At 41.3% G+C, this 14,390-nt stretch overlaps 1 protein-coding gene across 3 annotated transcripts in view; it reads left to right on the plus strand.

The window, feature by feature from the left end:
• Nucleotides 1-6,635, plus strand: part of FAM107B (family with sequence similarity 107 member B) — an 8,525-nt gene extending 1,890 nt beyond the window's left edge. For all 3 annotated transcript variants that reach the window (XM_085851645.1, XM_085851644.1, XM_085851646.1), the window contains exons 2-4: nucleotides 1,295-1,457; nucleotides 2,703-2,853; nucleotides 5,296-6,635. In XM_085851645.1, coding sequence (XP_085707771.1) covers nucleotides 1,295-1,457; nucleotides 2,703-2,853; nucleotides 5,296-5,409 — 428 coding nt within the window. In that variant the 3' untranslated portion in view covers nucleotides 5,410-6,635. The remainder of the gene's footprint in view (nucleotides 1-1,294; nucleotides 1,458-2,702; nucleotides 2,854-5,295) is intronic.
• The last annotated feature ends 7,755 nt before the right edge of the window (nucleotides 6,636-14,390 follow it).

The following is a 14,390-nucleotide window of genomic DNA, read 5'->3' on the forward strand; positions in this document are numbered from 1 at the left end:
GAGGTTATGTTTTCACCCCTTTCTGTGTGTTTGTTTGTGTGCAGGATATCTTAAAAAGTTGTGGACGGATTCGGACGAAACTTGATGGACACGTTGGGTGTGTGACGAAGAATTGATTCGATTTTTGGTGAAGATCAGAATCCGGATCCGGATCTGATAATTTTTAAAGTGATTCTTCACCATTGACGGATCAGGCTAAACTAATATGTAGCACGCTATCGCAAAGGGTTGTGGACGGGTTCGGATGAAACTTGGTGGACAGGTTGGGTGTGTGACCACGAGGAATTGATTCGATTTACGGATCTGGATACGAGAATTATTTAATTTTTAAAGTGATTCTTCATTATTGAGATGGGGCCAAAAATGATATATAGCATATTTCAAAAATGTATTGGGTCCGTTACGTTCTCATGGATCAGGAATTACATGGTGGAAAGTTGTGGATTGCCCTTCTAAAAGTTGTGTTGTGGAGTGCCCTATGCTCTAACGAGTGCCCTTCAATTTTTTTTTTTTTTTTTGGGTGGGTTTCGTGGGGAAAGTGTTATAGGGTGAGGAATGGATGAACACGTTCACCATTTCACAAGACCCTCCACACAGACATTAGTCGGAGTCACTACACATCTACACAATTACCTATGTTCAAGCTGAACTACCAGTTGTGCCAATGTACATCTACTCCTCCATCCCCATTGGTTTATGGGTACCTATAAGCCTGTTGTTGGCTTAACAGTTAAGGTGGCTGGCTTTAGCTCTTAGGGTCTTGAGTTTGAGCCTCTATCTACCATTGAATTAACACCAGTTGGGGTTGACTCAGCCTGTCATTCTTCTGAGGTCGGCAAAATGAGTACCAGTATACTGGTAATAGAGGGCACTGCATCAGCGGCACAACCACGCCCTCAGAAAATGATGCAACCAGCAACTACAGGCTGCACATGATAGCTATATCTAATTCACACCTATTGACTTCAGGTTAAAATATCGCTCCTGTTTCCACTGCCACTACCTTTCTTGGTATACAGTTCCATAGGCGACAACATTACCTCTTTTGATTTATAATTTATTCCCCTGGGAATAGAACCGAACACCATATCCTCTTTACTTACAACTGCCTTGCACTGTGCTGTCTGATTATTCACACCCCACCCCCATACCTATGACCACCCTTCTCTTCCTCTCCCTCCTTTAGATGTATATTAGGAGCCCTTTATGATCTTTTGTAAAACGAACTTGTGTTAACTTTTACTGAGTGCTGCCAGTTTAACAAGGTGTTTTTTTTTGTTTTTTTTTTTTCTAGACGTTTTCAGTGTCATGGCAGAAGAGCTGAAAGAGTGTGACAATTCTCTTCTTGCCTCTTGTGGTCACTCGGACCTGATTTGGCCACAGAAACTTCCCAACCCCGTTCAGAACTCCCGAGAACACCAAACGCTTCACCGTGAGCTCATCTCGAACTACAAAACGTGAGTTGCGTACAAAGTGATGGTTCAAAATCCCCAATGAGGAAATCTCATTTGATGCTTCAGTTTGTTCAAGTCTTTTGCATCCATCACTGATAGTTGTTGTTTTGCGATAAAACAAACAGGAATTTTTGGGGATAATATTTATACCACTTGTATCATATGGTATCGGTAAAATGTCGATCCGGTGGGACTGAGTGGAATCCAATTGGATTAAAATGTAGTCAGAGGTGCTGCACCATGGAGGATATTCTTATGAACCAAACATCTCCCAGTCCTATCTGCAATGGAGGTCTTAATGCCCTGGAAGCCATGAACGGAATACATTGACCTTCCTTGGCACCAGCATAACGAGCATTTCGATCTTTTTTTAGAACTTGTTCGGCATAATGACACATCTGCAACACAACTACTTTAACGGTCAAAATTATCCTCACCCTCTTGTGGTTTCAGCCAGGGTACGTTTTTGGCCCAAGTCTTTCATGAAACAGCTGGTCAGTCCCTGCATTTGGCTATGGCTGATTTTGGGTAGCAATTTCCCCTTTGTTCAGAGGTGTCGTCGACAACTCGCCTACTCTTCGCTAATGCTAGCAGACGGGACACGCATCTTACCCACCATCCGAGGGACGGTGCTCTCTGTGATGCAACTGCTGGCCTGTGAAACGCCAATCCGAGTTTATAGTGTGCTCAGGAATCAAACGCAGACCAAAGATCAAAGTTTTTCTTTTAACAATGGAGATTCTGTTTATAGTATAATGATTATCTCAGCATGTGGCATTTATAGGGTTAAAATACCATGGTCTATTTGATAAGAGTAAATGTTATGTGCAGTACTCTTTCCACATTTCCTCTTGGATTGGCATGTGGTTGACCGCCTTGCAATATTAAAACCTCTTGTGGTTTCTAATCATTGCAGTGCTTTTGTGCCGTTCCCTCATTGATGAGGTTATAATGTCTTAAATAGTTTTGTGGGACCTGTAATTAAAGGATCTGTTCTTGTTCTCAAGGTGTGACCCTAAGTAGCATAATTATAATGCTTTATAACGGGGGATATGACACTGCTGCCACCTATTCGTGCATCGCCAAAGCAGTCGTGGCTTTCTGCAAATTGTTACAAAAGTATGGTTTTGTCCATGCGTCACATCGTTATCGTGTAATGCCACCTGCTTTGGATGCAATGCCTTGAGCCCCGCTGTGCAACCTTCTCTCCTTTTCTGTTCCTTTCTGCGAATGCACGCTCACGCTCAGGGGAAACTTGCCAATTAAAAAGCCTGAACTGCAGAAGGTGTTGGAGAAGCGCAAGTGGGAACAGGAGACGCGACGGAGGGTTGAGGAAAAGGAGCAAAAGTGTTCACCACTTGAGCTTGAGTTACAGAAACGACAAATGAAGCTGCAGCAGGTGGGAATTAAAATATCCTTCCTTATTCACCATTTATTTACTTTGTAAGCTTGAAGACTGTACTTAACACACAATTGTGCAGGTATTTGCTGATTTTAATTTTTTTTAATACTTGGCACACCTTGCATCTCTAAACCACAATGAAAATTTTGCACATAAGCCAAGTTGTATTGTCTTGGTGAGAATTCACCTTAAAATTTGTTTGAAGGGTCTTTTGGTGATGTCGATTTCAAAGGGAAATCTGACCAGGGGACCAACTTCACCGTCACCTCCCCTAACCCCCCTCCTCTCCCCCTCCCCCAACTCCAAACCAGAGGTCGAATTAAAAAAAAAAGTTATATACACAGTGTTAGTCGATGCAAAACAGCAACCACTACAGGGTATGACATCATCCTTCCTTGGTCACATGGTTCAGCAGGGATTCCCAAAGCCAACAAAAAGTGTTGGTTAAAATTTGTGGGAGTATTTTAAAACCATCGCATATGACATGCATTTCACTTATTTTAACATGTTTGCCATCTCTGCAACATCGAGACCGCACCGGCAGGATACTTATAACGACATGAAATACTTTGCGGACACGCCACTTCTGGGATGACGCCAATCCTGGTCAATGTAGTGTTGTCGTGTCGGTGAAGAGTTATGCCGCACATCTCCGTGTTAAACACGTTTTAAACTCGTATTAAACACACATTTATTACCCCATGCACAAAGTGCAGAGAGGGGTTAAGCAATTGGTTCATTCTGTCTTTGTGCACAGATGTCAGTCGATAATTGAGGAACTACTTGATTTCAATTGAATGTTATATTTTGAACATGAACCTGAAGTTTAGTGGTACTTTGGTTTTGAATTTCGCAAATTGTACGGAATTTCGTCCCAATTGCACATGCTCACAGAGGAGTAAGATGAAAAAAAAATTTATTCTGTCTGCCTGTCTGGCAGTCAAACAAAATTGAAAATCATTTCTAACAGGAAACTTGTTTTTCGGGACATCATAAAGGACGAAAACGACAGGCACAAATAAGTAATGCAATGTGTTAAATAAGGTGGTGTAAAAGACACTGCATCAAGTGTGGTAAAGTTCCGAAACAACCTTTTTTTTTCCCCCTACAACCTCTAAAATCTTTATTTTATTTAAATTGAATTATGTACTTGAACGTTGGAGAACACAAATCACCTTTCACCTTCTTACCACTTCCAAAACCCTTCAGTTTAGCAGTGCTTGGACAAAATTTTACGCCATCTCGACCAATCAAATTTACCGCTCACACTCTCGGCGTTGGGGAATATCGAGATTCAGACAAAATTGCAGCTCGTAGGAAATATATATCATGCAAGGAAATGCAAAGCAAGAGTTGAAAAGACCCCCCCCCCCGTCCTTTTTCTCATGATTGTGCAGGTAAGGTGTTCGATGAGCTCTAGTTTTGTAATGAATAATTTTCAACTTGCGACCTTGTTAATAAACCGACAACATACAATAAATCACGCCTCGAGCAACATTACAGTTTCCTTCTGCAAGGTGAGTCCAACTAGCCAAAGTAAAATGGCGATTGGAAAATTCCTCGTTCTCATCAGTGTGAGGTGACTGTAAAATGGGTGAGCCAAAAATACAACCAATACCATAGCATGGTGAGTAATTTTGTATACCTTTTATTTTTTTTTTGTATACAAGTCGCTCCTCGTGAAAAAGCAAGGACATTGAACAGATTGGGACACAACAGTAGAGAAAGGGGGGGGGGGGAGCAGCAACAACAAAAAAAGGGTTCAAGGATGAAACGGAGGGAGAGTTACACAAATAATGGGTAATTTGGGGGGAAATAAGGTGTTTGTTGGATTTATCAGTGATTACAGACGTTTTCACATTGATTGGAGTGGTAAATAAGAAAGTTATTTGGTTACATATCAACAAAATTGGCGTTTTGTTTTACGTGCACAGTGCATGCGGTTAGGAAGTAACATCAAAAATGCAGGTGCACTTGTGCATGAATGCACCTGTAATTTCAAACCATTCCTTTCTCTTTATTTTGCCAAAAAAGACCTTTGTTTTGAATCAACATTTGCTTCTTTATTCTAAACCTCTCGAGGGTGACAGCTCATACTCAGTAGTGTTCCATTGTGGGATATCCTCGGTGCTACTCTGGCACATTCTGACTCAGTGTGGAAATAAATGGATACAGCTCAAGATGTTGGCAACAGTAGAGGATTGAGGGTAATGAAGGGGGGGGGCAGGGTGGAGGTTGAGGTTGAGGGTGGGAGTGTTGTCATACCTTTTCCTCTGAAAGTAAATACCACATGAGTGACCATCATGGCACAACTTTCTGCATCAGTTGATGCAGTTTTGAGCACTTTGTGCAAAGGCCTGATGATGGAACCTCCTCTCCAAATGTGTAGTGACCGATTTCCATTGAAGTGCTAACCGTGGTCTCCCGAATGTGGAACAGATGGAGCTGGAGATGCTTCAGGCAGAGCAGGAGCAGCAGGATGCCCCCGAGTTTGTGAAGAAGAAGGGGACATTACGGAGCGTGTTAACCCCAGCACAGGAGCCCAGTGTTTAATGGGAGGTCATTATGAGCTTGTGTCTACTGTTTGTTGGTGTGAACAGTGCTGTGCCTGCCATGGGTAGACACCTATTTTGCAACAACAATGCTTCTTGTTACAAATGGTGTGTTTTAGAGCCGTCGGGTCGCGTTCTCTGAAGTTAACCCAGAGGACTGGCTCAGAACACGAGCAGGGGTGTCTGGGAAGCAATTTGTACGTTTAGAAGTGGTGGGTCCTAGTACTGTATACAATGTGCTGCTGCAAAAACGAAACAAAAAACACCAGTGGTCATGTACTGCTGTTTTTTCACGATCGGATGATCTGCCTCGGAGAAAATGGGTTTGAGATTTGGATTGTTTTAACTCAAGAGAATTCGTCCAATTAAACTCGTGATATCCCTCATCAATGTGATAAAGTGAACTTCTGGTACAGTATTACAAAATACCATTACATTTTCCTTTTTTTTTCCATGCTTGTTTGAATTTTAACTTTGAGTTGCAAAGTCTGACACTTGAAACCTTATAATTAATGAAACTCGTTGAAGTATTGAACGATTCGTGTTTGAATCGCACATGAAAAGTGACCTGACGAGGACGAACCAGCCGAAGGCTATTTATGGATTGTTTCCCAGCTGTTTGCCTCCAATGTGGGTTGTGTAAGAGTATTTAGGGTTCATCTTTTTTTGTGAATGTGCTATACATGTTTTGTTTTCAGGTACTCAGGCTTTTTGCACTGGAGCTACCTCCATTTAGTACTGCAGAACCAATCGATCGCATTGGCATCAAACCCGGAGGTTGTTAATGCTGTGATCCAGGTCCCGGGTACTTTGCTTGCGGTTCTTGTTGAACAAACCATGTAACCGACGTGGTACGGATTTAGCTTCGAGTAAATCTGAGAAAATCAACCACATGGCTTGGAAATTCATCGAGCACGCGGTTGGGTGTTTGGGTGCGGACCGAGTTAGAAATGTAAAAAAATTGGTGTAATTTAATGTAAAGTATGTGTGCCAAAGGTTGACCATTTTGTTGAGGTTTATGAAAACCTCATGTGACGGTAATAGGGAATTTCATGAATTGACCATCTGTATTATATATGTCCAAGGTTGTATAATTGCTCGAGCAAATTGCTTTACTTTTTTTAATTTTATTTTAACGCCACTTTGATTGTCCACTTTGATTGTCAAGGTTTTTCTTGTGTGTTTGGTTGAAGCTATAAAGTCACTTCTGGGTTTCTTCTAGTTGAATATGGTTTCTCGTGAACACTTTTTTTGAGCATCTCATTGTCGTGTGCGTGGCTCCCTGAACCTGCTGGAGATCAACTGCACAAATGACTGTTTTAGGCAATTTGGTCGGCAACAAGTCATTGGGATACTGAAAACTGAAAGTTTGCACGGGAAGGATGGCAGAAACAAACAAACACACACATGCTTTAGGAAATAAATAAGCAACTTAATAAAATCAGGAGCAAGACTGTTACACAGCAATCCAGCATGAAGACGATGGAGGTGGTGACTCATGCCATTGTTTTATTAGTGCAGTATACAGTAGTTAGTCCCAGAGAGTACCAAACTATACTGTCGTGTGGCCTGATCATGTAAATGTGGGTTGAGGCAATGCAAATCAGGTCGTGGCATAACGTGACAACGTATTTGCGAAGTGACAAATCAGGGGTTGGTATAACGTGACAATTCTATTGCGGTCGATGATAGTGCAGAGATCTCGGATTGTGCACAGCTTTTGATTTTCTTCAGGGGGTCAGTGAGAATTTTGAAGTGCCACAATGTGTCTTTTGAAATGACGTATGAACGTTAAATGAGGCCTTTTACATAAGCGCTGTATGTGCGTTCAGTTCGCCGGGCACTTTTAACCTGAGATTCAAATCGTCTTTCAAACATAATTTTCAGCATTTCGACGATCGAGTGGCAATTTCAGGATGGTTAACCATAATTGTTCTGTTCCGGAATGCAAATCTGACTCGAGGAAATGGAAGAATACGAGAAATATCCTTGATTGAGAGGTGTCGGGTTGGGTTCGTACCGTTTCCTGTTGGTACATTCCTGCGTCAGCTGTGGATATAACGTGCATGCACAAACACACACACACTTTTCCTTTTAGAAACAGATCCAAAATCTCGCATAATTTATCTTGCGGCCCCGAAACCAAACATATATTTATAACAGCCCTCAAAGCTCCCGTAGCTACCCTCTCCCCCTAACATGATTAATAGTAAATATAATTTTAAACTTCCCCTGAACATTCATAAGCCCCACTAGATATGTCCTTCATTGTTCAGAAGCACCATATCAGATACAGTCCATTCACTGGTAGTGATCCGATGGGGGTTTGTGTAGCACACGCCCATCCACTTGAGCCTTTTACTGGTCACATGGTCGGGAGTTTGCAGGACGAGCAGCTGCTCGAGCGGAAAAAAGTTCTCCAATTCTTTCATTGTGCAGATGCAGATCTTTCTCTTGGGTACTTTTCCAAGTATTTTTGACTTCTTTTAGAGCTTTGTGAACCATTTCAGGCAACAATCCTTAACCCAGACATATGATATACTTTCTTTTGGTCTGAACATCGCCGTTTCCTGGGGTGTATGCGCATGCACACTGATCGAGCAGCATTCTGGGGAGGATGATGTCATTTTGAAAGTCGCGTATTGGCTGCTATGCCAGTCCATCACATGAGACACCACCATTTTGACTTTGTTGACTCCCACCCCTCTTCCAGGTTTAGCTCAGTTTATTGCAATCAAAATTTAGGAATACATGTCTACCTTTCGTTTCTGCTTGTTTTCAGGTCCACAATTGCCCAGAAACGTTCAATCCCATCAGTTTTGTACATCATATCGGACTTCAGGATCTCATCTTGTGTTCTGTATCCCCTACAGTTTTGTACACGTTGGCAAAACAAAGGCAAATTTGATACTCAATTAACACTTGAACAGCCCAAAAGAACAAACAGTATTTTAGATAAGTATAAGTCTTTATGGCCCAAGGAGGTTAAGTACATCATAAGTAATTGATGCCTTTGAACTTAATGTTAATGTATTCATTTCAAAACCTTCCTACTTAAATTTTTCGACTATGCAGTAAGAGTTGCATTAACAACAGATATTTTTTTTTTTTGTCTTTTCCATAAGCTTTTGCAGCCCTCTGATATTTAGTACACTTTTATCTTACAGGCACTGCAAGTCTTGGTGTACAGTGCAAATACATTTGAATTGTAAATTATAGGGACGAGCAAGTTGCCCATGCCCACACGAGATCCTAAACGGGATAGGGATGGAGGGAGTGAAAATGCAAATGGCGTCTTCTGTGATCCAGCCGGCTAGCTGGGAGTAACAATTCACATTTATTGCCACATCTGATGCAATTTAAAAGCTCTAATGGCAGTGAGGTGCTCCATTTAAAACTTTGTTTGATATACGTATGTAGCTTTTTGATGCCTCGGGTCTGTAGTAATAATTTGTATTTGTGTCAGCCAGTGACCAATTGCAAATGAATAGTAGGAGGAGGAGGAGGATTATTTTTTTTCATTCTGATGCTTTACTTCTCATTAAGTTTACAAAAAGAGTTTCAAATGGCATTACATTAAAAATGCTAAAACTAAACTTTGCTCAGTTTTTACTTGTCAACATGCATTATAGAACTATAAATCCATCTATCCATCAGGACCATACTTTGTACAGAGTATCAGTGCTGCCCAAGCAGTCTCCTGGGCTTTGGGCATAATCCTGGATGGGTTGCCACTCCAACACAGGATACTCGAATTGCTCAAACATCCCAGCAAGCTGGTACTCATTTTTCTGACTTCAGAAGGTAGGCAGGCTTAATCAACCCCACCTGTTATTAATTCAACAGCCAAGCAGGATTTGAACTCAGGACCCGAGGATCCCAAACCCACCACCCAAACCACTTAGCCAACACCAGGCATGAACTATAAATGACTAAAACTCTCATCTTGTATGTATGTATGTTCCCAAAATAGTCAAAACGGTACACGATAGCGCAAACATTTTCGGCCCACCTTACCATTCTCCTGCGGTGTGCAGTAGCAAGTTTCGTTCAAATCGGGCAAAGAAAAAATTTTAAACTAGTGGTGCCAGGCACAACAAATCCCGCCCATTTAAGGCAAAAGTCTTCGGACCCTACCGATCTTCACAAATATACATTTTTCACTATAGGAATGGGTAGGATTATAAGTGACAAATAGAATAAGGTTCACTATAAGCTTAGTTTGAAATCAATCAGATCATTTTTGACGAAGTTATGAGCGAAAAATGATTTTGATATTTTCTTGACAACCTTTGATCCAATTGGACCCAAAAGTTAATGGGGTCATCCAAGGTTCATTGCCCACCTGTGGATTAAATTTGATAGCGTTTGCTAAAGCCGTTTTGCCGTAAAGTTGCTAACAGACAGACAGACAAACAAATGAAAAATCGTGCTAAGCACGACACTTGGCGAATTAGTTGACCTTTCCGTGTGGTGGTCCAAGCTGTAATGTCATGGAATGTGTGGTGTTTATTTGTGTGTACATTAATAAAATGACGCGACGTCACAAATAACTATCAGGCGCGCGTTGTCATGGTAACGGCAGCAGATTGAAAATTTTCACAACTCATTTAAAGCCACCATGTGACATTCAACAACTTATCATCAGTGCTTGTTGCCTTCATTCTGATCGTAGAAAATATTTTAAAATACCTTGGAACATTGCTTTTCAACCAGCTTTACGATCCCGTTATCAGGTTTGAAATATGTTGTAAAACAAAAATATGTATTTTATATGTGTGTTTTTCATGTTTTGGGTGACCCTGACCTTGACCTTGGGTCAATTTCGATCAAACTTTGTACACATGTTAATATTACATGCATAAATAGACAGTATAAGTTTCAATATCAGTACAAAACTGTTTGAGAAATAGCCATGTGTAATTCACAAAATTCCCCAAAGGTTTATAATGGGCGATAATATAAAGTGATGCAGAATCCAGATCCTGATCTTGAACATCACTAAAAGTCACATATCTTTTTGCACTGTGGATTTCTATCAGCTGTTAAAATTTCATCCAAATCGGTTAAGAATTGTGACCTGCAGAACGAATTGAATTTTTTTTAAATCACGCCAATAGCTAAAAACTTTGACATCATACGCTTGCGAAAACTGTGCATAATTTGTACTAACATGCATTTTAAAACATTTACATATTCCATTGAAGTTTGTTATGGCGTCAACAGGAAGTCACGATGACTTCCGGTTACTGAGTTATGTTCAAAAGCTTGTTTTCACCTTTTTTGACGGAACGTCATGACTTGATTTGATCCCAGACTATTTAAGCAAGATTGGCTATCACGTGTTAAAATTTGAGAACGATTGCTTCAGTAGTTTCGGCTGCACACGAGCGCAAATATATTTTTTTAAGTGACGTCAATAGGCAAAACTTTGACGTCATATGCTTGCCAAAACTATGCGTAATTTGTAATAAGATGCATTTAGTAATCATTTACATATTTGAATGAAGTTTAATTTGGCGTCAACCGGAAGTCGCTACGACTTCCGGTCACTGAGTTATGTTCAAAAATGTGTTTTCACGTTGTGTGACGTCATGTCGTGATGTTTCCTCCGATTCAGACAGGGTTTGCACGCGGACCGTTTCAGGTGGATTGCCTATCAGGTGTAAAAATTTAAGAACGACTGGCCCAGCCGTTTGGGCTGTATACGACCGGACAAATAAACAAACCAACAAACAGAACAGACCAACATACTTGACAAAATCGAAGATTTCGCCAAGTGACAAACAAACCGGACGATTACAATATCCCGCTCCCTCCCTCCGGAGGGCGGGATAAAAAAGTCAATTCCCGATTCAGTGAAGTACTCTTCGGGAGAATTTGATCAATGTAAACAACCTCAGCGGTCGGTTCGCTGGAGCTATCTTTGTTTTTAATGATTTTTTTAATCAACAGCTGTCACAATGGGAACCCAACAGGTTCACGGGTCGTCTGGTGAACTATAAATGCAATGCATTATTTCATTGAGATAAAGTGATGGCTTTCAATTTTATTACAGCGCGTGCGCTGTATACAATTGCACCGAGTTTGAAATGTCCCCGGCGTCGTCTACCACGTCTCCGGTGGGTCCGGTGCCCCCCCCCCCCACGTGCCTCAAGACAGCCAATGACGGCCGTCCGGTAGATGCAGTGCGTAACCTCGACGGAAATGGCGACAATTGACGGAAATACCCGAGTATTTCAATGGAAATTTGTGAAACTAATGTGTTATATATGTGAAAACCATTTAATTTCTTGCTTGACGGAAAAAAATGAAGAAACGCTCCTCTCATGTACGAACGAACGAACGAAAGATGTCATTTCCGTCCACCATGGCATTTCGCGCCGAACGCAGAAAGCGAAGTTCTTCTTATGCCATCATTCTCTTTAATATTAGCCATAAACAAGTGTTTCGTCATGCATTAGTAGTTGAAATTTACTTACAACAAGAACGGAAAAATAATCTCCTCAGATTCAACAAGAACAAAAAAAAAACCCGAAAGCATCACGTGCAGGACAAGACCAATCGAGCTGAAGGAAACGATACTGTAACTGCACTGCTCCTGATTGGTCAAAGGACACCACGTGTGTTGTGTGGGCGGTGTTATGCATGAGGATTCCAGCAAACAGGACTGGACCAACCATGTTCGTGATGTCCCTCATGCTGCATCGCCAATCCTCGGCGGCACGTGATACCATTGGACCAATCACGTTCGGCGATGTACCTCATGCTGCATTCTGACAAGCTCTGGATCAGAGCGAGCTTTGATTGGTCAAAGTAGTGGAGAGGTGGCCATAACCTCTGACAGATGGTAATGACCAAGGAGGAAAGGCGATGCGTCGTTTTGATTGGTTGAAACGTGGAGGAACGGAAGGAATTCTTCTCCTCGGATCCACTTGCAACACACAGGTATCTGTTTCATAACCCAAATCACTTCACTGCGTCATTAATAATAATATTTTTCTCCTTATTTTAATTTGTACGATTTTTTTTTTTGATCAACGTTAAAAAGCTCCGTGACAGCTTTCGACATTTTCTTCATCCGCGGGTCTTCATCGATATTTGTGAAAATTTGATTTCCGTGGGAATGTGATCTCACTGTGAACGGCTGTCCTGGTTCCATCATTATTTTGCGGCCTCCTGCCACGCTGTATCGAACGATTTCATTCCTTCTGTCATATATAAAGGTGCTTATCACAATAATAATAATAATAACAAGATTTTTACATTTCAAATATTAAGTTCGCTTTTTAATTGTTTTTCAAATGAAAAAGCATAAATTGCATATTTTAACATTAGTGTACTCATTTGCTTCACCACACGTGCTGTATTGAAGGATTTCACTTGTTTTAGTTTAATTCACACAATGATAAAATAATCCAACAAATATACTTAATATTTATCATGACACAAAACGTAGTCTTCATTGTCACTTTCATCACTCAGAGGATACATGCATGGCTTCACTTTTCTGTTGGAGCAGACTTTTGGATGGCGCCATGCTTCGGTACATGACAAATACACTGCTTTACAGGTGCAACACCGAGTAACAGGGAGTTTTATATCCACAACAGGAGAACTTTGGAGCTGGCTCCTTCACTGTCCAATGGATAGACAGATATAATTGTATAGAGTCCATCGCTGGCCATCTTGGCTTGGAACATCAGATTCTGACTCCAAAGCACGTTTCCAGATTGTGGCTCAGTAGCTGGCTCGCTATGTGTGTTTCGTCATTGCATGCTTTGTTGCTGGTAGTTGCTGAGACTGATGACTCCCCACACAATATAATGTATCATGCATTATTGATGTTTTCCTGGTAGTCAAGAGCATACAGATGGGCAGTGAACTGTTTGCAGAAAGCTAGTTCTTGAGTCACCTGAAATGACTTGCCCAACATCTGCATTGACCATAATCGCAACTCCAAACTTCTCAAGCAAATCAAGGGCACTTTCTTTCCTTGTCCGCCGAAGGCGCTTGTGCTGTCGATTCCTGTGAAAGCATGGAATCGTATTATTATTTTGCATGCAGCCTATGACTGCTTATTGCACCATTGCTGGGAATGCCACTGTGCCTCTGATGAAGTGCCCGCTGTTTTCAGTAAGGTACTCCATCCTCGGAAGGATGACAAGCTGAGTCAACCCATCTGGTGTTATTTGACGGAATGACGGGATGAAACATAATATTTAAGCCAACCACCTTAACCGTGAAGCCAACTCCAGGCTGATGGATTCCTATGAAGGACTTGCACACAGCATGACCCAATTCAGAGGCTTGACTTGATGTCAATAACTTTGTGTACATTATGCTTTGGTATTATGACCCTCCCTCTGGACACATTATTAAGGACATCCTGACCAACAGCTATTCATCTTCTGTGAAGGTCAGTATTTTTTGATCTGAGTTCAACTGTGACTTCAACTTCACCTGTTTCTTCAGGGGAGATAACCCAGACTATGAAGTTGTAAACAACTTCTCAGCCGATGGAGGGTCCTTCTGTTGTTCTATGTTGCTAACCTTCTGGAGTTCCTTACGAATGCATGTCGCTGCTTGGTAGATGTCTGCCTGGGTCTTTGGGTTGATGATGAAGGATTGTCGACCTCAGAATCATAATCAGGCATTGCATTATTTGAAATGCAACATCCTGCTTCAACAATTTGTCCTTTAGGAACAACATCTCTTCATTTTTCAGCGAAGTCTGCCCAAAGGAAAGCCTTTCTCCAAATATGTGAAGGTGCTTCTTCAGCTTCTGAGATTTGTCGTTGGTCCTTCTTTCCCTTGTGCTAAAAGAAGGCAATTGAAACGTTCCAACAGAGTTCATATGTATTGTTTTGTGCTGAGTAATTACTTTTCTTCTCGCTTCATCGACAATGGATCCATATGCTTCATCAGGTAACTCTATCTTTTCAAGGTTGTCTTTAAAGATCTCTTCTTCGTGTATCTCGC

The sequence above is a fragment of the Eptatretus burgeri genome, chromosome 13, assembly GCF_056783735.1.
Source record: "Eptatretus burgeri isolate ZD-2024b chromosome 13, Ebu_testis_v1, whole genome shotgun sequence".
In the NCBI taxonomy this organism is placed as follows: Eukaryota; Metazoa; Chordata; class Myxini; order Myxiniformes; family Myxinidae; genus Eptatretus; species Eptatretus burgeri.